This window comes from Rhinopithecus roxellana, chromosome 7, assembly GCF_007565055.1.
Source record: "Rhinopithecus roxellana isolate Shanxi Qingling chromosome 7, ASM756505v1, whole genome shotgun sequence".
Taxonomy (NCBI): Eukaryota; Metazoa; Chordata; class Mammalia; order Primates; family Cercopithecidae; genus Rhinopithecus; species Rhinopithecus roxellana.
Window position 1 is genome coordinate 50,317,726 of NC_044555.1, and position 27,055 is coordinate 50,344,780.

At 37.2% G+C, this 27,055-nt stretch overlaps 1 protein-coding gene across 1 annotated transcript in view; it reads left to right on the top strand.

Moving 5' to 3' along the window:
* Positions 1–27,055, top strand: part of AR (androgen receptor) — a 185,631-nt gene that overhangs the window by 112,450 nt on the left and 46,126 nt on the right. Inside the window, exon 3 of the mRNA XM_030934536.1 lies at positions 26,007–26,123. Within this exon, the coding sequence (XP_030790396.1) occupies positions 26,007–26,123 (117 nt within the window). The remainder of the gene's footprint in view (positions 1–26,006; positions 26,124–27,055) is intronic.

Below are 27,055 nucleotides of genomic sequence, written 5' to 3' on the forward strand. Positions count from 1 at the left end.
AAATTCAACTCCTAAGCCACTGTCCAGGAGAAGAGCTAGCAAGGTCATAAATTATTCTCCATATTTTCCAGCCATTAGTTTCCCTTGTCCAGCCAGAGGTGTGTCTTAAAGTATGCTGAGGCCAGATTCAATAGAAACCTGAGCCAGCACCTGTGTAAATAATTTTTAAAACTCCCTTTCCTGAAGCTGGATGAATATTTTTAAAAACTAAGCTGGATTATCTTTTATCTAGCGTGCCGTTTCCTACATTCCTAGTGCTATGGACCTCTTGGAGGAATGTGATTTGGTTATAGTGGTATTGTCTTGCTTGTCTGTGTGGGGGAGGAGGACATTTCTTTCAAAAACAAGGTAATACTTCGGTCTGGCCTATGACTCTATTTTGTTTAAAATGAAACTATGGCACTGTACTGGTACTCATTCTGCTTCCTATAGGTTAGCTTTACATCCCTCTGTCTTCACCCACTCTACAGTTCTGATCCTTTTAAAAAGCAGCCAACCAAAACCAGCAAGTACATACTGCTTATCTCTGACTTCTACCTGAATCAACTTCAGATCTTGTCCAAAGCTCCATCTGAAGAGAGGGGGGATAGCACCCTGCCAAGAGCCCTCAGGGCGCATCAGTAAGTAGACATCCTGTCCTTGAGGTCTCTTAACTCTGCTCAGCTTCAGAATACAGAAGGGGTTGGTTCTTCATTTGTGTTGTTTATAACTAAAAGCCTCCTACTTCCCGCTTTTTTGCATAGCTTCTTCTGCCATCCCACCTGTGTAGCCTCTTTAACTCCTCCAAAACTCCTCTGTAGCCCGTGTCACTTGGAAAGAGTTTTCTTTGTCTCTTTTGCAACTTGACAATGACTAGCCAGCAAGTTTAAGTTCAACTTATTGTTCCATGGGAACAGAGATAGATATGGGAAACAAAAAAAAGGGATACGGAGGTATGGAGTAATTTCCCACCTACCTAGTGAGCACTACTGAGATATTCAAGTGCTCTCTACTCAAGAATTCTATTGATATAAAGGTAAAAAACTTGATCTTAGGTCTAATATCCATTAGTAGTGTGACCTTGGGAAAACGATACCACTCCCAAAGACTTAGTTTTTTTAACTGTAAAATAGGAATAATGATGACCACCCCCAGAGGATTCATAAGGATAACATGAGATAAGGCAACTTGAAATTTCCTAGCATGGTGATAGACTTTTGAAAATAAAATGAACCAAACACTGATAACAGTACTTCCTAGTGCACAAATGAGAAATCAGTCCCTCATCAAATTACAGCACATTTCCAATGCTCCGATTATGTCACTGTAGAAATGCTAATGTGGATTAAATAATTCGTCTGTTGCTATTTATACGAATAATTTGATAGTAATTATTTTTGGACATGGATAGTTTTGAAGCCTTACAGATGAGTCCATCCCCAAGTACCCAAAACTAAAGAAAGTTGGCTAGAGTGATGGCAAGGTGGCAGCACAGAGCTCCCTGGGTTCTGGGCCCTGTCCCCTAGCTAGGGAGAACTCCAGGCTATAAGCATTTGTATTCTCATAGTCCAATGGCAGGGAAAAGGGCTGAAGGTGAGTACTTTTCACTCATTTATTTTTTCAACAAGCATTTATGGTGTCAGGCCTTGTATGCATCCACAGACAAATGTGAGCTAGCCGTGTCCTCAAGGAGATTTCAGTCTGGTGGACTTACCTTCCAAGGTCAGTTGCAGCTTTAGCACTGCAAAGAGATGGGACGTGGCAGAGAAAAAATCTATACACAGAGCCTCCTCATCCCCAGGCATGGAAACAATCCTAACCCAGGCTGGCATAGTAATGGGGCCTGTCCCTATCAGCAGGTTTGGAAGCTTTAACAACAACAAAAACAATAATAATGGTGATGATAATCATAGTACCTAATGTTACCAAACATTTTCCATGTGTTAAGTACTATACTAAGTGCATACTTAATCCTCACAACAACTCTATAAGCTAGTAGATACTCTTACTACTACCCTGATTTTACAAATATGGAAACTGAGGCACAGAAGACTAAGAGAACAGGAATACACCTAATTCACCTCAGTTCAACAAACATCAAGCATCTTTTATGTCAGGCCTCGTGCTGGGTGCCAGGGAGAGAGAAATGAGTAAAGCATAGTTTCAGTCCAGTGGGAGCAAATAACAGCACACAGTGGACAGGTATATTGCAGCCCTTCTGCTTGAGGCTAAGAACTCATTGTCAGTGATGAATGAAACATAGTCCTTCTCTCAAAGATCTTAAAGCTTAGTAGGAGATATCTGTGTGGAAACAAAAATTAAAGACTGCTGTGATAAGTATCATAAGAGATAAGTGGAAAATGAGAGAGAGATCACTGTAGCAGTTGATTGGTTTAAATCAAAGTCCCCCAAAAAACAGTGTTATTGAGAATTATAGAACAACTAATTGATTTAAATCAAAGCCCAAACAGAATAGTGTTTGCTAATTTTATTTCAGTTTGGTTGACAGATTTTCATTTTTTATTCCATCCTGACAATGGAAGATTAGTGCTTGTTTCCCACCCAAGGATACCAGGATATTTCAGGGACTGTATTACAATATAGTTAAATTATTCCTTTATCTCAAAGCACACCCACACTTTCCCCTATCCTTACCTTTACTCAGGCTATCTCTTCTGCCTCAGGTGCTTTTTCTCCACATTTCCATATTCTTAAGTCCTACCTTCCTTCAAGGCCTCACTCGAATGCCTCCTCCTCCATGAAGCATCCACCCCATCGAAAGGTACCTCACCATCTCCTGTACTCCCACATCACTTCATGGGTGTCTCTCTGTGGTTCTTACCACTTCCTGCTTTATCTTTCAGTAATGCACTTACAATTCTCTTTCCTCCACTAGACAGAGCTCTTCAGACAAAGATTCACTTGGCTGAAACCATGATTTTACTTTAAACACATTGAAAACCTCTACCGGAGTGCATTGTGTCTGGTGGGCTTCAACCTTAATTCTTAAGTATGTGTAAATACGTCACCTATCTGGAGGTTTACACTTTCTGCTAATGACTTTATTTTTAAGTCCACCACCCTAACACAGCAAATGCTTAAAACTTGTCTTCATTTCCTTTAGGTCTGGCCCTCGTGCGTGCATATAATTTATAGAGTCACTGTTTTGCTCGGTTGTCCTCATGCCTCTATATTATTGGAGGTTTAGATTGTTTCCACACACTTAGGTTGTATTCATGTATATTTTTTTTCTTTTTAAATTTCCCTAGCATCCATTTCCACCATTGGAAATTCAGGGTCAAAACAGGGGTTGGAAATTGGAGCATGTGTATCACAGATAACCAATCATGTGTTATGACTTAAGAATTTATGAAAAGGCCCTCTACCTGAAGATATCTTGCTACTGATGCTGTCTCACAGTGTCTGAATCTCCCATCATATGTGGAATTGTTTTGGAAGATTTTGCCTCCTGGGGCACATTCAGCCATAATCAGGAAATAGTATTGAGCATTAGACTGTCAGTATGTCCATTAGCAAGACTGTGGAGGAATGGCATCACCAATATTATATTTTATAGGGGATACAGAATTCAAGAGAAGTTCTGAAGAGAAAATGCTTATCTAAAATAGGAAGGCTTAGATACAGCATGAAAATTGCAGGCTTTGAGGAGCCAGAGGTCAAATGAAAGCACTGAGTATTTGTTTAGATGAAAGAACAGAAAGGGAAAAGAGAAGCAGAGGAAGGGATAGTAGAGAGAAATGAATAAGTTTTATCCATTTAACTTGGAATTGTGTTTGGCTATGGGCACAACAGAAGCAGTGAAATCACTTTATTTTATTTTATTCTTCATAGACAGGGTCTTGCTATGTTGCCCAGGCTGGAGTATGCAGCTCTTCACGGGTGTGATCATAGTGTACTACACCCTCGAACTCCTGAACTCAAGCAATCCTCCAACCTCAGCCTCCTGAGTAGCTGGGACTACAAGTGCACACCACCACACCCAATGAGATCACTTAAAAACTAGGGAGAGATGTGTGAGTTCTGGGCAACCAGTAGTTAGAAAACCACGAGGGGTTTGGAAATCAGAAAACCAGCAGAGGCAGGAAAACTCAGGGCAGCATGGCAGATTCAGTATATACAAGTAGATTCACACCAGTCATCAGACAGAATTGTAACTGCTGATGTGGAGTAGAGGCTATCTTTGTCTGCTGTGTGATACCCAAACCTTTAAGAATAGTAGGTGTATACGGGGAATTGGAGGGAGATAGGTGGCTGTATTTACTAATTGGTTGATTTCACTGAGATGGTTTGGGTATTGTGACTTCCAGATGCTCAGATTTTCTTTTTTGGATAGAGACTCCAACATCATTACAGAACTATAAATTACATATGGAAAAGAAAGGCCTCCTATGTTAGAATAGAAAATAGAATGCTGTGGGGTTGAGGGACAGAGGGTCTGTCTAGGAAGTCAGATAGCATTTTCCAGTTCTGTCCCTCAGAGTTCCTTGTCCCCATTGAGACTCAATTTCTCTTACTTTGGTTTCTAGTGTTACCACCCACTGTTCTTTTCTGTCTCAACCCTGAGTATAAGTACAGATCACATTCCTTGGGTTCTTAGAACATAGTAGAAATGAACTCTCATTCATCAAAATGCCCATTAGTAAATACTGAGGGAGAACAAACTAGAAATCCAGTATAGAAAATAAAAATAGGATTATATTCCTTGGAATCTCAGAAAAAACAATGAAGAGCTTTCTTCGGGCATTAGACACCTTCCCATAAGGTGGCTGACTCTCTTTTAGTCATGTCAACTTGGCCCAATCTTCACTTGGTAGCACTTCTTTCTTGTTCATTAACCCATCTGCTATGCTCCTATGGTGTCCTAGAGAAATGCCACTCATGTACACGCATATCCAATAACACAAAGATCACTCTCAACTGACAAGCCCTTTTATGATGCTGTGAGCATTTGACACCCTTGTTGCTAGTAATATCAGTGAGTGACCTGACCCATTTTTGGAACAGAATATGATCAGTATATTGCCTCAAGGAGGCCCTCACTATTCTAGAAAATATAATTCCAGAGTTTGCTGACTCACCCTGTGGAATATGTGCAAAAATGGATCCTGCAGATAAGCCTTTCTCTGACTAGTTTCAGAATTTTTTTCTGGGTAATTTAAATTTTTTATTTTTTTTATTTTTGTAGGTACAAAGTAGGTGTATATATGTATGAGGTACCTGAGGCATTTTGATACAAGCACACAGTGTGTAATAATCACCAGCGTCAATGGGGTATCCCTTACCACAAGTATTTATCCTTTCTTTGTGATACAAACAATCCAATTATATTCTTTTAGTTATTTTAAGATGGACAATAAGTTATTGTTGACTGCAGTCACCCTGTTGAGCTATGAAATACTAGATCTTATTCATTCTATCTATATTTTTGTACCCAGTAGCCATCCCACTTCCTCCCCTCCCACTACCCTTCCCAGCCTCTGATAACCATCATTCCACTCTCTATGTCTATGAGCTCAATTGTTTTAAGTTTTAGTTCCCACAAATATGTGAGAAAATGCCAAGTTTGTCTTTCTGTGCCTGGCTTATTTCACGTAATGTAATGTCTTCTAGTTCCATCCATGTTATTGCAAATGACAGGATCTCTTTCTTTTTTATGGCTGAATAGTACTTTATTGTACGTATGTACCACATTTTCTTCATCCATTTGCCTGTTGATGGACAAGAGTTGCTTCCAAATATTGGCTATTGTGAATAGTGCTGCAATAAATGTGGGAATGCAGATATCTCTTCAATATGCTGATTTTCTTTCTTTAGGGTGTATACCCAGCAGTGGGATTGCTGGGTCATATGATAGCTCTATTTTTAGTATTTTGTGGAACCTCAAATCTATTCTCCATAACGGTTTTACTGACTTACATATGCACCAACAGTGTATGAAGATACTCTTTTCTCCACATCCTCACCAGCATTCATTACTTCCTGTTCTTTGGATGAAAGCCATTTTAACTGTGGTGAAATGAGATCTCATTGTTGTTTTGATGTGCACTTCCCTGATGATCAGTGAGGTTGAGGACTTTGTCATATATCTGTTTGTCATTTGTATGTTTTATTTTGAGAGATGTCTACCCAGATCTTTTGCCCATTTTTTAATCAGATTGTTAGATTTTTTTTTTTTTCCTATAGAGTTACTTGAGCTCCTTATATACCCTAGTTATTAATACTTGATCAGATGGGTAGTTTGCAAATAGTTTCTCTCATTCTGTGCATTGTCTCTTCACTTTGTTGATTGAATCCTTTGCTGTGCAGAAGCTTTTTAACTTGATGTGACCTCATTTGTCCATTTTTAGTTGCCTGTGCTGGTGTGGTATTACCCAAGAAATTTTTGGCCAGATTAATGTTCTGGAGAGTTTCCCCAATGTTTTCTCGAAGTCATTTCATGGATTGATGTCTTAGATTTAAGTCTTTAATATGTTTTGATTTTATTTTTGTATTTGCTGAGAGATAGGGCTCTAGTTTCCTTCTGCATATGGATATCCAGTTTTTCCAGCACCATCTTTTGAAGAGACTATCCATTCTCTAATATACATTCTTGGCACCTTTGTTGAAAATAAGTTCACTGTAGATGTACGGACTTGTTTCTGGGTTCTCTGTTCTGTTCCATTGGTCTATGTGTTTGCTTTTATATGAATACCATGTTGTTTTGGTAACAATAGCTCTGTAGTATAATTTGAAGTCAGATAATGTGATTCTTCCAGTTTTGATTGGTTCTTTTTCCTCAAGATAGCTTTGCTTATCCTGGGTCTCTTGTGGTTCTATATACATTTTAGGATTATTTTTTCTATTTATGTGAAGAATGTCATTGATATTTTGATATAAATTGCATTGAATCTATAGATAGCTTCAGGTAGTGTGGACATTTTAACAATATCAATTCTTGAAATTCACGAGCATGGAATATCCTTCTATTATTTGGATGTCTTCTTCAATTTCATATATATATATATATATATATATATATATATATATATATGTTTTCATTGTAGAGATATTTCATTTATTTAACTAAATTTATTGCTAGGTATTTTATTTTATTTTTACCTATTGTCAATGGGATTGTTGTCTTGATTTCTTTTTTAGATTGTTCACTGTTGGCATACAGAAAAGCTACTGATTTTTATATGTTGATTTTGTATCCTGCAATTTTACTGAATTTGTTTATCAGTTCTAATAGGCTTTTGGTGCAGTCTTTAGGTTTTTCCAAATATAAGATCATATCATCTGCAAACAAGAATAATTTGACTTCTTTCTTTTCAATTTGGATGCCCTTCATTTCTTTCTCTTGTCTGATTGCTCTAGCTAGGACTTCCAGTACTCTTTTGAATAACAATGGGGAAAGTTAACATCCTTGTTTTGTTTCAGATCTTATAGCCAATGCCTTCAGTTTTTCCAAATTTAGTATGATACTAGCTATGGGTCTGTCATATATGGCTTTTGTTATGCTGAGGTATGCTCCCTAGTTTTTTGAAAGTTTTTATCTTTTAAGGAAGATAAAAACTGAATGTTATCAAATGCTTTACATGCAACAATTGAAATGATCAAGTGTTTTTTGTCCTTAATTCTGTTGATACGATATATCACATTGATTGACTTACATGTATTTTGAACCATCCTTGCATCCCTTGGTAAATCCCACTTAGTCATGGTGAATGAACTTTTTAATGTGTTGTTGAATTCAGTTTGCTAGTATTTTGTTGGGGATTTTTGCATCAATATTTATCAGGGATATTGGCCTATAGTTTCCCTTTTGTGTGTGTGTGTATTTTGGATTTTGTTATCAGGTTAATACTGGCCTTGTAGAATGAGTTTGGTATGATTCTCTCCTCTATTTTTTGAAATACTTTGAATAGGATTGATGTTACTTTTTCTTAAAATGTTTGGTAAAATTCTGCACTGAAGCCACTGGGTCCTAGGCTTTTTACTGCTGGGGAGACTTTTTGTTACAGCTTCAATCTTATTACTTGTTATTGGTCTGTTCAGGTTTTAGATTTTTTTCGAAGTTCAATCTTCACAAGTTGTCTGTTTCTCGAAATTTATCAATGTATTCTAGGTTTTCCAATGTATTGTCATATAGTTGCTCATAGTAGCCTCTAATGATCCCTTGAATTTTTGCAGTAACCATTGTCATATTTCCTTTTTTTAAATCTGATTTTATTTGAGCATTCTCTTTTTTTCTTAGTCTAGCTAAATATTTGTCAATGTTGTTTGTTCATCCCCAAAAACAACTTTTCGTTTCACTGATCTTTTGTATTTTTTCCTTTGAATTTTATTTATTTCTACTCTGATCTTTATCATTTCATTTCTTCCAGTTATTTGAGTTTGATTTGCTCTTGCTTTTCTAGTTCTTTAATATGCATTGTTAGGTTATTTATTTGAACTTTTCGATGTAGGTGCATATTGCTATAAACTTTCATTATAATATTGCTTTTGCTGTATCCCATAGGTTTTAGTATGCTGTTTAGGATGTTTTCAATTTGGTATATTTCAATAAATTTTTAAATTTTCTTCTTTATTTATTGACATAGTCATTCCAGAGTATACTGTTTGATTTCCATGTGGTTGGTATAGTTTCCAAAATTCCTCGTGTTTTTTATTTCTAATTTTATTCTATTGTGGTCAGAGAATAAGTTTGATATGATTGCAATTTTTAATACTTTTTTGAAAACTTGTTTTGTGGCCTAAGATATGATCTGTCATTGAGAATGATCCACATGCTGAGGAAAGAATGCATATTCTGCAGCCATTGGATAAAATGGTCTTTAAATATCTATTATGTCCATTTAAGACATAATGCAGATTAAGGCCAATGTTTCATTGCTCGTTTTTCTTCTGGATAATCTCTTCAATGCTGAAAGTGAGGTGTCAAAATCTCCAAATGTTATTGTATTGGGATCTTTCTCTTCTTTCAACTCTGATAATATTTGCTTTAGATATCTGGGTGCTCCAGTGTTGGGTGCATATATACTTAAAATTGTTGTATCCTCCTGATGAATTGACCCCTTTATCATTATATAATGACCTTCTTTTTCTCTTTGTGTAGTGTTGGTCTTGAAATCTATTTTGTCTGATATTAATATAGCTGCTAATTTTTTTGGTTTCCATTTGCATGAAATATCTTTTTCATTCCTTTATTTTCAATCAATGTGTTTCTTTATATTTAATAGGTGAAATATGTTTCTTGTAAATAAAAATTATTATTTTAACATATTTTAAAAATAATACTTTTTTAAATAATAACAGTTATTATTTTTTAAATTTTCATTAGTTTTGGGGGCCCAGGTGGATTTTGGTTACATGAGTAAGTTCTTTAGTAGTGGATTTTGAGATTTTAGTGGAGCAGTCGCCTGAGAAGTGTACATTACCCAATATGTAGTTGTATGTATATTATATATACAGTATATATAAAAAGCATATATATACACTATATAGTATATATGTATATATAGTATAAATGTATATAGTATATATGCTTTATATATAGTGTATATATGCTTTATAACTGTATATATATGCTTTATATATATTGTGTATATCTAGTATATATTATATATATAGTATATATAATATATAACGCTTTATATATTGTATTTATATATTGTATAATATATAAAGCATATATACTATATATACTATATATAAAGCATATATATTGTGTGTATATTATATATATAATTAAATTCTGGGATACATGTGCAGAACTTGCAGTTTTCTTACATAGGTATACATGTGCCATGGTGGTTTGCTGCACCCATCAACCTGCCATATACTTTAGGTATTTCTCCTAATGCTATCCCTCCCCTAGCTCCACCCTACTCCCTGACAGGCCCCAGTGTGTGATGTCCCCCTCCCTGTGTCCATGTGATCTCATTGTTCAACTGCCACTTATGAGTGAGAACATGCAGTGTTTGGTTTTCTGTTCTTGTATTAGTTCGCTGAGAATGATGGTTTCCAGCTTCATCCATGTCCCTGCAAAGGACATGAACTCATCCTTTTTTATGGCTACATAGTATTCCATGGTGTATATGTGCCACATTTTCTTTATCCAGTCTATCATTGATGGGCATTTCGGTTGGTTCCAAGTCCATGCTATTGTGAATAGTGCTGCAATAAACATATGTGTGCATCTGTCTTTATAGAAGAATGGTTTATAATCTTTTGGGTATATACCCAGTAATGGGATTGCTGAGTCAAATGGTATTTCTGGTTCTAGATCCTTAAGGAATTGTCACACTGTCTTCCACAATGGTTGAACTAATTTATGCTCCCACCAACAGTGTAAAAACTTTCCTATTTCTTCAAATCCTCACTAGCATCTGTTATTTCCTGACTTTTTAATGATCACCATTCTAACTGGCAAGAGATGGTATGTCATTGTGGTTTTGATTTGCATTTCTCTAATGACCAGTGATGATGAGCTTTTTTTCATGTGTGTTGGCAGCATAAATGTCTTCTTTTAAGAAGTGTCTGTTCATATTCTTCACCCACTTTTGGATGGGGTTGTTTTTTTTTCTTATAAATTTGTTTAAGTTCCTTATAGATTCTGGATATTACCCCTTTGTCAGATGGATAGATGGCAAAAATTTTCTCCCATACTGTAGGTTGCCTGTTCATTCTGCTGATAGTTTCTTCTGCTGTGCAGAAGCTTTTTAGTTTAATTAGATCCCATTTGTCAATCTTGGCTTTTGTTGCCATTGCTTTTGGTGTTTTAGTCATGAAGTCTTTGCCCATGCCCATGTCCTGAATGGTATTGCCTTGGTTTTCTTCTAGGGTTTTTATGGTTTTAGGTCTTGCATTTAAGTCTTTAATCCATTTTGAGTTAATTTTTGTATAACATGTAAGGAAAGGGTCCAGTTTCAGTTCTCTGTGTGAGGTTAGCCAGTTTTCCCAACACCATTTATTAAATAGGGAATCCTTTCCCCATTGCTTGTTTTTGTCAAGTTTGTCAAAGATCAGGTGGTTGTAGATATGTGGTGTTATTTCTGAGGCCTCTCCTGTGTTCCACTTGTCTATATATCTGTTTTGGTATCAGTACCATATGGTTTTGGGTAATGTAGCCTTGTAGTGTAGTTTGAAGTCAGGTAGCGTGATGCCTTCTGCTTTATTTGTTTAGGATTGTCTTGACTATATGAGCTCTTTTTTGGTTCCATATGAAATTTGAAAAGTAAACAGTACAATAAGATGTAAGTAGAAACAACAAAGTGATAACAAGCAGAGAGATGAATTAGAAAAAAATAGTTTTTTCTAATTCTGTGAAGAAAGTCAATGATAGCTTATTGGTTGAATCTACAAGTTACTTTGGGCAGTATGGCCATTTTCATGATAATGATTCTTCCTATCCAGGAGTATGGAATGTTTTTCCATTTGTTTGTGTCATCTCTTATTTCCTTGAGCAATGGTTTGTAGTTCTCCTTAAAGAGGTATTTCACATCCTTGTGAATTGTATTCCTAGGTATTTTATTCTCTTTGTAGCAATTGTGAATGGCGGTTCACTCATGATTTGGTTCTCTGTCTGTTATTGCTGTATAGGAATGCTTGTGATTTTTGCAAATTGATTTTCTATACTGAGATTTTGATGAAGTTGCTTATCAGCTCAAGGATGTTTTTGGGTGAGGTGATGGGGTTTTCTAAATATACAGTCATGTCATCTTCAAACGGAGGTAATTTGACTTCCTCTCTTCCTATTTGAATACCTTTATTTCTTTCTCTTGGTTGATTGCCCTCGCTGTAACTTCCAATATTATGTTGAATAGGATTGGTGAAAGAGAGCATCCTTGTCTTGCACTGGTTTTCAAAGGGAATGCTTCAGCTTTTGCCTATTCAGTATGACCAATATGTAGTCTTTTATTCCTCACCCTCTCTGAACCCCCACCCCAACGGAGTCCTCAAGTCCATTACATCACTGTGTGTTTTTGCATCCTCATGGCTTAGCTCCCACTTATAAATGAGAAAATGCAGTATTTGGTTTTCTATTCTTTGCTTACTTAATTAGAATAATGGCCTCCAGCTCCATCCAGGTGTCTTGTTTTTCATTCATTCAGCCAGTCTACATCTTTTGCTTGGAGAGTTTCGTCCGTTTAGATTCAGTGTTATGATTGATAACTAAGGACTTACTCCTGCCATTTGGTTGTTTTCTGGTTGTTCTGTGGTCTTCTCTTCCTTTTTTCCTTCCTTCCTGTCTGCCTTTTAGTGAAAGTGATTTTCTCTGGTGATGTATTTTATTTTATTTTATTTTCTTCCTTTTTATTTTTTTGTGTGCATTTGTTGCACGTTATTGATTTGAGGTTTTCGTGAGGCTTGCGTATATTTTCTAACTCATTATTTTAAACTGCTGACAACTTAACACTCTATTGTGTAAAAAATCATGGAAAGAGAAAACTAATAAAAACTCTACATTTTAACTTTATCACTCTGCTTGTTATCACTTTGTCATTTCTATTTACATCCTACTGTACTGTTTATGTCTTGAAAAGTAGTTTCAGTTATTATTTTTTATTGGTCCATCTCATAGTCTTTCTACTCAAGATATGAGTAGTTCACACACCACAATTACAGTGTTACAATATTCTATGTTTTTCTGTGTACTTTTAATTACCAGTGAGTTTTGTATTTTCGGATAATTTGTTATTGCTCACTAACATCCTATTCTTTCAGATTAAAGAGCTCCCTTTACCATTACTTATAGGACAAGTCTGGTGTTAATGAATTCCTTCAGCTTTTGTTTGTCTGTGAAAGCCTTTATTTTTCCTTCATGTTTCATAGGTATTTTCACTGGATATTCTATTCTATTCTAAGGTAAAAGGTTTTTTTGTTTGTTTGTTTGTTTGTTTTCTTCAGCCCTTTAGGTATGTCATGCCACTCTCTCCTGACCTATAAGGCTACCACTGAAAAGTCTACTGCCAGACATATATGAGCTCCATTTTATGTTACTTGTTTCTTTTCTCTTGTTACTTTTAGGATCCTTTCTTTATCCTTGGACCTTTGGGAGTTTGATTATTAAATGCCTTGAGGCGGTCTTTTTTGGATTAACTCTTCTTGGTGTTCTGTAACCTTCTTGTACTTGGATGTTAATATCTTTCTCTAGGTTTGGGAAGTTCTCTGTTATTATCCCTTTGAATAAACTTTCTACCAAGATGTCTCTCTCTCTCTCTCTCTCTCTCTCTCTCTCTCTCTCTCTCTCTCTCATTCTTAAGGTCAACAACTCTTAGATTTGCCCTTTGAGACTATTTTCTAGATCTCGTAGGTGTGCTTCATTGTTTGTTATTCTTTTTTGTCTCTTCTGACTACATTTTCAAATAGCCTGTTTTAGAACTCACTAATTCTTTCTTCTGCCTGATCAATTATGTTGTTAAGAGACTCTGAGGCATTCTTCAGTGTGTCAGTTGCATTTTTCAGCACCAGAATGTCTGCTTATTTTTTTTTATTATTTCCATCTCTTTGTTAAATATATCTGACAGAATTTTGAATCCTTTCTCAGTGTTATCTTTAATTTCCTTGAATTTCCTCAACACATCTATTTTGAATTATCTGTCTGAAAGGTCACATATCTCTATTTTTCCAGGATGGTTATCTGGTGCTTTATTTAGTTCATTTTGTGAGGTCATGTTTTCCTGGATGGTGTTAATGCTAGATGCTTTTCAGTGTCTGAGCATTGAAAAGTTAGGTGTTTATTGTAGTCTTCACAGTCTGGACTTGTTCATACTTGCCCTTCTTGGGAGACTTTCCAAGTATTCCAAGGGATTTGGATTCTATGATCTTAGTCTTTGGTCACTGCAGCCGTATCTGCTTTATGGAGCATCCCATGGTCAGTAATGCTGTGGCTCTTTCAGACTCATAGAGTTACTGCCTGCATGCTCTTGGGTAAGAGCCAGGAAAATTCCCTGGATTACCAAGCAGAGATTCTTGTTCTCTTCCCTTACTTTCCCTCAAACAGAGTATCTCTCGCACTCTCTTTTTCTCTCTTTCTCTCTCTCTCTCTCATTCTCTGCCGACCTGCCTGGATCTGGGGTAGGGATGATATAATCCCATTTGTAGTCACCACCATTGGGACTGTGCTAGGTCAGACCCAAAGCCAGCACAACACTGAGTCTCGCCCAAAGCCCACAGAGACCACTCCCTGGGTACTGTCTGTGTTTGCTCAAGGCCCAAGGGCTGTACAATCAGTCAGTGGTGAGGCCAGCCTGTCTTATGTCCTTCCCTTCAGGGTGATGAGTTCCTCAAGCAGGTCAAGGGATGGTGTCCAGGAGCCAAGGCCTCGAGCTGTGACTGAGCTGGCACCCAATCCATAAGACAACGATTTTTTCCACACTTTCCTTCCTTTTTCTCAAGCAAAGGAGTCTCTCCCTGTGGCCACCACCACCCCCATGTTCATGGCAAGTATTGTCTGGCTACCACCAATCTTCACTCAAGGCCCAAGCGTTCTTTAGTCAACTTAAGGTGAATGCTACCAGGGCTGAGTCTCTCCCTTCAGGGAAGTGGGCTCCTCTGTGGCCCAGGGCAGGTCCAGAAATACCATCCAAGAGCCAAGGCCTGAAATCAGGTTCCCCAAGGGCCCATTTGGTGCTCTACCCCCACTGTGGCAGAACCAGTACCCAAGCTGCAAGACAAAGTCCTCTTTACTCTTCCTTCTCCTTTACAGAGACTCTCCCTATAGCCACCACAGTTAGGAATATGCTGGGTCACTCTTGAAGCAAGAACAGCTCTGAGTCTCACTCAAAACTCCTGGCAAGTGCTGCCTGGCTACCACGCTGATTATTCAGGACCCAAGGGCTCTTTAGTCAGCAGGAGTTGCATCCTGCCAGTACTGGTTCCTTCCCTTCAAGGCAGCCGATTACCTTCTGGCCCAGTGTGTATCTAGAAATATCGTTTGGGAGCTAGGGCCTGGCATGGTGACCTCAGGACTCTGCCTGGTGCCCTTTTCTACTGTAGCTGATGTAGTGTCCAAACTGCAAGACAAAGTCCTCTGTACTCTCCCCTCTCCAATCTTTAAGCAGAAGGAAAGAGTCCACCCTGGAGTTGGGACATGCATTGCCTGAGATTGGAAGAGGGGTGGCACAAGCACTCTCTTGGTCACCTCAGCTGGTGTCTCACTAGGTCACATGTTCCCCAAGTCCACTGGCTCTGAGCCCAGCACAACACCAGGATTTGACCAAGAATTGCAATTCTTGTGGTTTAGACTGCCTTTCAAGTTTATTTGGGACTGCAGAGCACTTTAGCCGACAGTGACAGGGCTTGCCAGAATTTAGTTTCTGACTGCTGAGATGGGCAATTTGCCTCTGATTAGGACTGATCTAAGTGCTCCTTCTGTGGGCACTGGCTGAGTTCTGCTCCATGTTGCTTTCTGCTGTGACAGGGCAACATTGAGTGCCAATGCAAATCCCACAATCACTGTAATCTTCCTCTCCCAAGCCTACTGAACACCATGTGGTTGCTGCTGGGATGTTGGGGAGGGATGTTGTAGGCAATTCAAGAATGTCTTTCCTACTCTTTTCAGTGCTTCTTTCCTTAGTATGATGTTAAAACCAGTTACTGTGATTGCTCATCTGATTTTTGGTTCTTATGAAGGTGCTTTTTTGTGTGGATCACTGTTCAATTTGTTGTGCCTGCAGGCGGGGGTGGGGGACAATTGCTGGAGGCTTCTCTTTAGCCATCTTGCTCCACCTCTTCCCTAGTATTAGAAATTTCAAAGCAGTTAGGATGGGGGTAGAAGGAAAGGGTGCTTGGAATCAGAAAATTCATGTCTCAGCTTTGAGCCTTAGGAAATTCATTTGACCCTTGTAAGCCTCAGTTGCTTCATCTGTAAAAGAGAAATAATATACTGACTGAAAATATCAAAGGTGATAATGCTGTTGAAAGCACTATAGAAAATGACGAAATATCACATGAGTGTTATTTTCTAGCTTCTAGGAGTCTCCTTACCATTGTACAGGACAACCATGTCTATTTTTAAATAAATTATTATTTGCCTCTGAGCACTCCTGCAAAGAGTTGCCTATAGGAGAAACAGCTTTACTTGCAAATCACTCCACTGTTTTCTTTGTGCACAGTTTATTAATACATAAGGCACATGTCCTCCAGTCTGCAGTAACATTGGAATGATTACCTCTTTGGAGTACCTACCAGAGCTTCTCAAAGTGAATTTTGTATATCACCACCAAAAATAGTCTGTTGCAGAGATAACCTCCAAATTCAGTGACAATATTTCCAATCACTTTTGCATGATGCAGAAATAGACAAATATATAATTGTGGTTATACAGATAATTATTGTCTCCCAACAAGTGATTAGTAGTCAGAAAATGGCCAAGAAATACCATGGGGTGTGCCTTCCCATAACAGCTTATCTTTGGGTTTTAGTCGCAAGGTTACTAAAAGCCTGTGCAGGGTTCATGGCAAAAGTAAAACTTGCTCCAAGAGCAAGCCCTTGTTTCATTGTCTAATGTTCTTAATCCTCAGCAGACATGATTTGGATCTGGCATTTGGCAACAGGACAGTTTCCAAAGTTGCTGTATGCAACTTGAGGAAGAGAGTTGATATTATTGGAATGAATTTATTTGTTGTAAGTTATAAATATATGGGCTTTTCCAATCCCATCACCCTTAAAACTTTTTCTGCAGTGAGAAAGTCTCCCTTGTCTTTAATATGCTTGCTTTGAGTTCATGGATGAACATTCTTGCCTGGCTGACATGTGGACTCTCTGAAATTGTTGTAAGGTCTTTTTCTTTGTTTTTTTCTTGATGCCCAAGCTGCCAAGGGTAGTACTGGTAGTGGTGGGCAGACAAGGAGGTGATAGCAAGCTGAACTTTGTCCTCTGGCCTCCCTTGACCCATTCCATTCATCATCTAAGGGACTCCAAGTCAGCATTCCATAGAATGGCCTTACCAAATTCACTGAGACTGAAAGAGAACCAGGATTCCAAACAGCCAATATGAAAGGAGAGAGAGACTTAGGGTTTGCAAAATGGGATACTCTGTTGATTATTTTTATTCCATACAGTTACTAATATTCTTTAGGAAAACATTAAAATCATATGATCTTCCAGGACCTGGGCTCCTTCTTTAAGAAGCATGTTACAGAGAGCTCTCTTGGCCAACAACATATTGAAAAATAAATTAATCAATCATTCATTCAAATAAGGTATATTCAGAATTGAGGTATATTGTAGCCAGACAGTGAGACTATAAAAAAGAATGCACCTTACCCTTGTCTCTTGCACAATCTAATGAGGGAGATAACCACTCTTCCAATTTATAGTGACCTATAACATTTCATACACTGCTGAATATCTTTACATGACAATGACACAATAGAAAGATTGCAAAATAGAGGCTAGGGGAAGAAGGATTGAGTGTGAATAAAGCCTCTCATAAATTGAGGGGAATGGTCTGCGTCTCCTGATCATGCAGAGGTAATAAATACAGAAATGATTTCAAACTAACAAACCAAATGTGCAGAAAACACTGAGAATATAGTGGGCAGGATACCTGAGTTTTAGTTCTATCTCTGTTATTGACTCATTGTGTAATCTGGGTCAGGTCTGTTCTGCTCTCTGGATCTCACCCTTTCCTATCTGTAAAATGAGATTATTGAATTAGACGATATCTATAGAGGTTCTCGCCTATTCTGACATTCAAGGAGTTTTTCTTTAAATAATAATATATGTGATCTGTATGGTGCTTTACACTTGACATGATATTTTTGCATCTATTATCTCATGTGAGAAAATCACTGGACTGCTGTACTGGGAATGAGGACACCTGGATTCTTGTCCCTCTTTTGACACTGATTCATGGTATGACCTTTAAGCAAATTCTCTGAGTTTCAGTTTCTCAATCTGTAAAATAGGGAGGTATGAGGATTGGACTAAATCAGTAGGTCTCTAAAATGTTCCACAAAGCCCTGGGGTTGGGGGCTCCTACACAGAGTTTCACTAAGGCAAACCACAAGGCTAGGCCTGCATAGAAGAGGAGAAAAAGAATGACATGGCAAGAGAAGTTCCAAGTTTCCTATGCCAACCCCAGGCAGATTAGGTTTAATTTTATCTGTTTTATAAACAGAGCTTCTATGTAATGTTTTATTGGTAAAAAGAGTTTACTATAAAAAACTCAACTAGTTTGATTTTTAAAAATTGCACATATAAATGAGATCATACAGTCAGTATTTGTCTTTCTGTGCCTGGCTTATTTCACTTAGCATAATGTCCTCCAGGATCATCTATGTTGCTGCAAATGACAGACTCTTCTTTTCATTAAAGGCTATATAGCATTCCATTGTGTATGTACACCACATTTTCCGTTTTGTAACTTTCATTTTAGGTTCAGGGGTTCATTAGCATGTTTGATAGATAAACTGCATGTCAGAGAAGTTTCTTGTACAGATTATTTCATCACCCAGATAATAAGCATGGTAGCATAGTACCTAATGGATTTTTTTTTTCTGATCCTCTCCCTTCTCCCACCCTCCAACCTCAGGTAAGCTCTGGTGTCTGTTGTTCCCCTCTTTGTGTCCATTATACCAGGTTTTCTTTATCCACTTATCCATCCATGGACACTTAGTTTGTTTCCATATGTTGGCTATTGTGAATAATGCTGAAAAAAGTCAAACTCATAGAAGCAGAGAGTAGAATGGTGGTTACCAGGGACTGGGAGGCAGTTCAGTGAGCTAGGAAAAGAGAGATAATAAAAGGGTATAATGTGTGAGTTATATAGAAGGAATAAGTTATATTGAACTATTGCCCAGCATCGTGACCATAGTTAATAATAATGTATTATATGTCTTAGTATTGCTAAAAGAGTAGATTTTAAATATTCTAACCACAAAAAATTATAAGTAGGTGATGTGATGGATATGTTAATGTGCTTGATTTAATCTTTCTACAGTGCATACATATATCAAAACATCCCACTGTATCCCATAAATATATACAATTATTATTAGTCAATTAAAAAATTTAAAAACTTGATTTAGATGAGCTCTAAGGCCTTAAGTATTAAAATATTAAGTATTAAAGTGATATGTAAACAAGTATATTGCTTGGTAACTTCATTTTTGTTGTTGTTTTAACATACCAATATATTGTGAATATACTTCCAAGTGAAAAGAAAAAAATACATTACAGTCATCATTAATTACTGCAAAATATTCATTTGCATGAATATGGAATAATTCATTTAATCATTCCCTTAATGTTAGACATTCAAATGTTTCCAACTTTTTCTGTTTAAATAATGCTACAATAAACTTCTATTTTGTGCTTATTGTATTATTTTCTTATAACATATCCCTAGAAGTGGAATTCCCAGAAGTTTATACACATTTCCAATTTTTTTCCAAATATGTGGCAAAATTTCTCTCTAAAGTATTTATATTCCTACCAGAAATACCTCTTCACCAACACATAGTGTTTAATCTGTACCAATCTGGCTTGAGAAAATGATATTTAATTTGTATTTCTGTGATTTCTAGCTAAATTAAATAATCTTCATATGCTTATTGGTCATTTGTATTTCTTTGAATTGCCTCTTCTGGTCTGTTGCCCATTTTTCTATTGTGCTGTTTATTTTTATATATCAAATATATTGACCATTGATTTTACATACTTGATGCTAATAATTATTTTTAGTTTATGGTTTGTCTTTGAGTTTTATAATGGTGTTAATTTCACATAAGAAATTTTAAATGTTTTCTAATGAAATGTATCAAGTCTGTCTTCACTTATGTTTTCTTCATTGTCAATACCTTAAGATGCCCTTGTCTACCTTTAAACATTTTGAAATTTTCCTCTGTATTGTCTAATAGTACTTACATGATTTCCTTTTTTAAATTGACATATTTAATCCGTTTGGAATTTATTTTGATTTTAACTAGTAATTTAACTTTATTTTCTTCTCCAAATGATTCACTAGTTGTTCTGACATTATTTAGTGAATAATTCATCCTTTCTTCACTGAATTGGAATGGCATATTCCATATACTGTGTCTGGTTTTGGTTTTTCTGATCTCTTCCACTGATCAACCTAAACTGGAGCCAGTATCAAACTGTTATAATCATTATGGCTTTAGATACTTTAAATGTACAGCAGGGAATGTCTTATTACTCTTATTTTTCACAAATATCTGAACACTGTCTCATGTTTTATTCCTTCAGATAAATTTTGGGATTATTTTGTGATGATTTTGTCTGAGTTGTTTTAAATTTTTAGATTTCACTGGGGAAGAACTGAAATCCTTGAAATACTGCTTCTTATTAGCCAGGAATATGGTACAACTTTGCATTTAATTCAGGTCTTTCCTTAAATACCACCATGAAGTTTTTTGTTTTGTTCATATAGGTCCTGCATTAACACTGTTTATATAAAGTGTGAGAAAGACTACAGTCCTCAGGCTTCTCTATAGGTTAACAATGAAGATGATGACTCAACCCTTTCTTTATTTGCATAATGGATGCCACTAATAGTTGGTAACTTCCCTGCCTTACCTCCTCTGTTCCAAACAGGATTTTTCGGAATGAACAAGTTAAAAGAATCGTAATCAGACACTAACCTCAAGCCATACTGCATGGCAGCACCAACGGGACTGACAGAAAACAACAGAAATAGGAAGGAAGTCTGCAGAAAAACAAACTTGAAAGCTGTCTCATGGCCTTTGTTCCTGCTGGAGCTTTGAGTCATACTTAAGTTTTATGATGGAAGAATAGGAGTGTGAAGAAAGGTACAGAGCACCATCAGACAGTCAAGAATTTCAAAGCCAGCTGGCATGCAGTGGACCTCATGCCAGCCCATTTTGTTACTATTTAGGTAGTCAAGGGTTTAAGATTTTTCTAATAAGACAGTTATTATGCATTTAAATGAGTTATTTATTTGCAGCTCTGGAGTGTGGCCTTACCTACTTCAACATGAGAAGATTTTTGTATTTTGTCACTCATTTCACAATGACTTATAGTAAGCCGTTCATTATACACTGTGGATACAACTTTGCTGTTGGAAATTAACAGTGTCAAACAACTGGGCATAATGTTTGTAGTATCTGAGGAGGGAGAGCTGCCTAGGAAGTTGTATTCCCTGTGTTAATTTTTCAGTCTCTTAGGTTATAGAAGACCTTCTAGAACCACCATACAGCAGGCCTAGATCTCATTTACACACTTCTTCTGTCACCTGAATACAGAGAAGGGATCCACAAGGTCATATGCTTCCTAGACAAAGAGCAAAGATTTCTACCACACCCAGAAGACTTTGTCTTCAGACTGTAATCACCCACACCATATTTCCTTTGGATCCAATTTCCAGATTTTTATGCTGGCACTAACACCAACTTGCTGTGGCTTGGGGCATGTAATTTCAATATTTTGTGCCCATTTTCTTAACTGAAGAGTCAGGCATCACACTGGGCATTTTAAGATTCTTTACAGCCCAATGATTCTGTGTTTCTAATTAGGCCCAATGGGTTACAGCTAAAAGGAAACAGTGAGTTTCCTGGAAGGAAAGGACATATAACACAGTCCAGAGATAAAACAGGCTTCATTCAAGAAAAGATTGGGCAATACTTTGCAGGGATGCTACAGAGACGATTCAAGCCTTGTATGGAGGAATGGGTGCGATACAACCAAAAAGTCTTTAAAAATTCTTTCCAACTAATCTGGGATTCATAACCTTATGGACTGTGATTTGCAGCAAACCAAGGATGTGATGCCAGGCAGAACAATATCTCTGATCAACATAAATGCAAAATTCCTCAACAAAAGACTAGTATTGTTTCTGGAATGCAAGGATGGTTCAACATATGCAAATCAATAATATTAACAGAATGAAGGACAAAAACTATATGATCATCTCAATAGATGCAGAAAAATAATTTGACAAAATTCAACATCATTTTATGATAAAATCTTTCAAGAAATTGGGTATTAGAAGGAATGTTTCTCTCAACACAATAAAGGCCATATCAGACAAGCCCACAGCTAATATTATATTCAATGACCAGGAATGAGATAAGGATGCTCACTCTCATCACTTATATTTAACATAGTACTGGAAGTCCTAGCCAATTTCATATTAATGAGTCTCATTTTCTTCATCATAGAATGAAGTATGTAATAATCCCTATTATACTTACTTTGCACAGATTATTATTATTATTTTATTATTATTTTGAGACAGGGTCTTACTATGTCACCCAGGCTGGAGTGCAGCACAATCCCAGCTTACTTCAACCACGACTTCCCAGGCACAAAGGATCCTAGCCCCTCAGCCTCCTGAGTAGCTGGGACTTCAGGCGCATACCACCATGCCTAACTAATTTTCTTTTTTTCATTTTTTTATAGAGACGGAGTCTCGCTATGTTACCCAGGCTGGTCTCAAACTCCTGTGCTCAAGTGATCTTTCCACCTTGGTCTTCCAAAGTGCTGGGATTACAGGAGTGAGCCACTGCACCTGGCCTTGCAGATTATTATTAAACTTTGTAAACTAATCAAATGAGAGTGATTATTGTTACTGTTAAGAACTCTAATAGCCTCATCCATATATTTGGAGAAATTGAATAAATAGGAAAGAAATAATAGCAGACCAATGATTTTACCTTGGCTCTATCATCATTTGGGGAAGTGATAATTCAGATAGGAGAAGTGACTTGTAAGCAGTCTTGAGAGATTGCCTGTTCCATCCCCTATATTTGTCCTTAAAGCAAATTGTACAGATAAATAAGGTCTTATTTTTAGGACTTACAGAAAAAAAGATTCCTTTCATATCCATTTTTGGAAACCTCAGCCACTTCTGTCACTATTAAGTGTCATTTCAAACGTTAAATTCATCATTCTGCTTTGAAGGAACACATGTGTCATGTGTACCTATTTGTATGTTTTGGTGTGTTTTATGCTTTATGTGATCACCCACATATGCACAGATAATTAGTGTGCAGGTGTTGTATTCCCTGTGTTAATTATTCAGTCACACACTCTCACACACCTATGTACTCACACATACATGAATACACACATGTTCATTAGAATGTTTATGCTTATGTTGCGTGTGACTGGCAACATTAGTGCCTTTCTAAGGCTATATTAACCACCTTGAGTTTTGGGAGAGCTTTAGAAAACAAAGACAAGAGACTAAATGGTTCTAGATATAAGAGACAATGTTGCAATAAGTTACTATCCTGAAAAGACAGAATACAAGGACAAGAGATTATTATTTTGGATAATTTCTTGCTTACCAGTAATACTTAAGTCCTTCACATTAAAAAAAAAAAAAAAAAAAAAAAAAAAAAAAAAAAAAAAAAAAAAAAAAAAAAAAAAAACCTCTAAATATATTACAGAAGAAATCCAGATGTCCTTCAAGATTCTTAGAGTTGGAAAAGATTTTAATGACTTTCCAGTCCAATCTATTTCATGTAATCAATGGGACCAGAGAGGCAAAAGGACTTGTCCAAGGTCATATAGTGAGTTAGTGATAAGGCTGGACAAGGATTCAGATGTTGGGACTTCCAGCCCACTGATCTGTCTCTCATCTGGGACTTGTATATTTTTGTTCATTAGAGATTTTCCTCTGTAACCTCAATATCCAATGCAGGGCCTGGCACATAATAGATTATCAGTAAATGTTAAATTAATATGTCATGACTTTGGTTTTACTGGGCTTTGCACTTACTCCTGAGTAAATTGTAAAGAATATCCATGTTTTAGGTCACCTTGTTTTAGACCGAGAGGTGCCCAGAAAAAAAGTATGAACTATGCTAAGGAAATTATCTGAGTCCCAAATTGAAAAAAAAAAAAAAAAATTCATGCTTTTCCACTGTGACCTCTCTCATTCACAGAGTGATTCTCTTCAAAATGGCAATGTAGAACTATTCTGGGAGCCACATTCCATTGGCTGTGCAATCATTTATTGGCAAACTGGGGTCCAGGAAAGTGTTTTCCTGGGGAAGATGAGATTTCTCAAAGAAGTTCACGCACTTTCTAACCTGAGCTTATTTCAGTAATCAGTGTAGCAAGCTGGTCTTGAGGATTGCAGCAGTACCAATACTGTGGGAGTGTACTAGTTCTAGAACAGCTACACCATTGGAACTGAATGCACTAGAATTGGATACAGGACCTGTTTTTGAGGAGCTAACACCCAAAGGCTGAACAGCACTCATAGCACTGTCCTTTCTGTGCACATATCGTAGTCCTCGGTTTGCAGCAGAAAAAAGCTGTTAGCAAATTATGTGCTCTGTTTATGCAAATAAAATCCTGTGGTATGCTACAAAGAGCACTGGCCTAGAGGCATTAGTTTTCTCATATGTTAAAAAACCCTAACACAGGCCTGGTTCATAGTAAGCACCCAATGAATACTAGGTTTCTTCCTTTGGGGGCCTCTGATTCAGTGTGCTTCTTCAGGTAATTCACTTCCCTGGAACTCCTCCTTGGAATGAGAGTTGTACTGTTGTGATTTTTAACAGTTCCTTCAAGCCAAGCATTTTGGAGTCCTTTCCTAAAGGGAGAAAGGAAGGAAAGGAGAAAGGAAAATTAAAGCAAAAAAAAAAAAAAAAAAAAAAAAAAAGGAAATAAAACGTTAAAAAGGAGGAAAGGAAAAAGAATCCTTTACTACAATAAAACTAATCTTACGCTCTTGCAAGTAGCACTTTAAGTAAAAGAAGTTCTTTGCTGACCTGGTTACTACTGAACCTACTACATAAAATAGCCTATTGTAATACATGCATTTCTGTGCCTAATCTTCACTTTTTAGGCTTAGTAAACGTAGAGGAATGCTGATGTATAGTTAAATTTATGTTTTTAGTTGCTTTTTTTTTTTTTTTCTGCTCTCAAATGTCAATCACTCTTTGGTTTCTCTTTCTTTTTCCGACCACAAGTATTCTTCCTCTGCCTAAAGAAGCTTCCCTAAAATCCCAGTCTACCCAGTAAATCAAAGCACAACAATAAATTTGAGGAAACAATACCAGAGACAAAAAGGAGTGAGGGGATGCAGAAGCTCAAGCTGGAGCAGGGTTGTAAGCATGAGAAGTTCTGCATGTTTCAGAGCAGTGAAGGATGTATTTTTGCTTATTCCTGCTGGTGACTCTTTGTCTATGCATCCATCTGCTGCAATTACATGTTTAGTCAGTCAATCCACGTTTGTTGAGAGACTGCTGTGTGCCAGGATTGTGCTAGCATAAAGGAGCGAAGTATTGAGCAAAATATGTTTGGGCAGCTGTAACTCTGAGGATCTCTACGTGTGAGCATGTGTATGTGTGTGCACTTCTGTGTATCTGTGACAACTCCAGGTGTGAGTGACAGTGATCTTTGTTACTCTGTTGGCTTCATCAAACTTCCTTTTAGTTGCTGTGATACACTACATAGAGTGGGCTTTATCTCTGATTTTTATAACCTGCAAGACTAGGGGTATGATCACCAGAAATCTAAAAACAGTTAGAAATCCCATGGAGTTATCTTTTATAGAAGTTTTCCTGTACTAATATTATGAAAAATAAGCATCTTGTTAACTTGAGTTTAATTCTATGCATGATTACAGGTGTCAATAGGAAGAAACATTGACTGAGTTCAGATCTGTTCTACACCATGCTAAAGGGGTGATAAGTTCCACAATGGATCATTTTCTCATCGGCATTTCTGGCTTTTGGTAAAAGTAGAGTATCTTATTTTAAAAACCAGTGAGTAGTCCTAATAATAGAGATATCATCAGGATCTGAAATGTTCATCCCAAAAAAAAAAAAAAAAAAAAAAAAAAAAAAAAAAAAAAAAAAAAAAAAAAAAACCACCAATGGAAATCAAACAAATAGTGCCAAATTAAACTGCTTTAATATTTAGGTTCTGTAGGATCAAATTGTTTGGTGCCATACTCTGTCCACTTTTCTCACGTGATAGGATATAATTTTATATCTTTTCTGTTCTAGAAATACCCAAAGAAAGAGACTCTGGAAACTCATTAACAGGTCTGTCCACTCTTGTATTTGTTATCCCAGGGAAACAGAAGTACCTGTGTGCCAGCAGAAATGATTGCACTATTGATAAATTCCGAAGGAAAAATTGTCCATCTTGCCGTCTTCGGAAATGTTATGAAGCAGGGATGACTCTGGGAGGTAAGATACTTTTCTTTCTCTTCTTCCTCCTCCTTCCTGTCTCCCCTTTTCCTCCCTCATTTTCTAGTCTCTCTTTAAACCAGATTTTCTTTTTTGATGCTTCCAAGGGGACCAGCCATGCTCCAGACACAGGCTGACCCTTTCACAGCCAACGTGGCCATCAGCCAGCTGGTGCCTTTTTTTTTTTAATCCTTAACTATACCAATCCCCATTCTGGGGCTCAGCATTAGAGCAGGAGGTGTGAAGCAGGGATCAGGAGCCAACAGAGGGTGAGTGAGGATGCATGTGACTGGGCAGGGTCCCCAGGGGACTTAATGGTACTGACCTGATGTTGTTCAATGGTAGCTAGGATGAGAGAACTAAGAAATCCAGAACAGTCAGAGGTGCAGGATGACCCAGGCATAGGTACAGGATGACCCAGGCACAGTCTGACCCTGAACACCTGGGAATATCCCTCAGCTAACTGCTGCCTATGTTGTTGGGCCAGCCACCTGGAATGAGAAGCTGCTTCTCTTTGGAGCCTGTGACTAGGCTGCCAAACAGTGCCAATTTCCTATCCTATCTCTCCCAAAGATGAACAGGTGTTTTAATAATTTCCTTTTCTTTGCAAAGCTATTGATTATTTCCAAAAGCATTTTTTTTTCAGTAGGGCAGTAACATTACAGAAGGAAGATACAGCTCTTTCAAGGGTGTTGCTCTATCATAAGGCTCTCTGTCCCACGAACCTGTCTGCCATGAGTGTTGTCACCATTCCAGAAAGGCTTGACATCAGTTGATCGACATTTATATTTTCCCTCTCCAAACTCCCCCATCTCTTCATGTTTACATCTGCCCAATGCCAGGGTCCTCGCTGCTGCCTGCTGCTTCCAAAAATATGTGTCTTTCCTTAGAAAAACAAAATCATTAATCTACTTCAATTTGGAAATGGAATT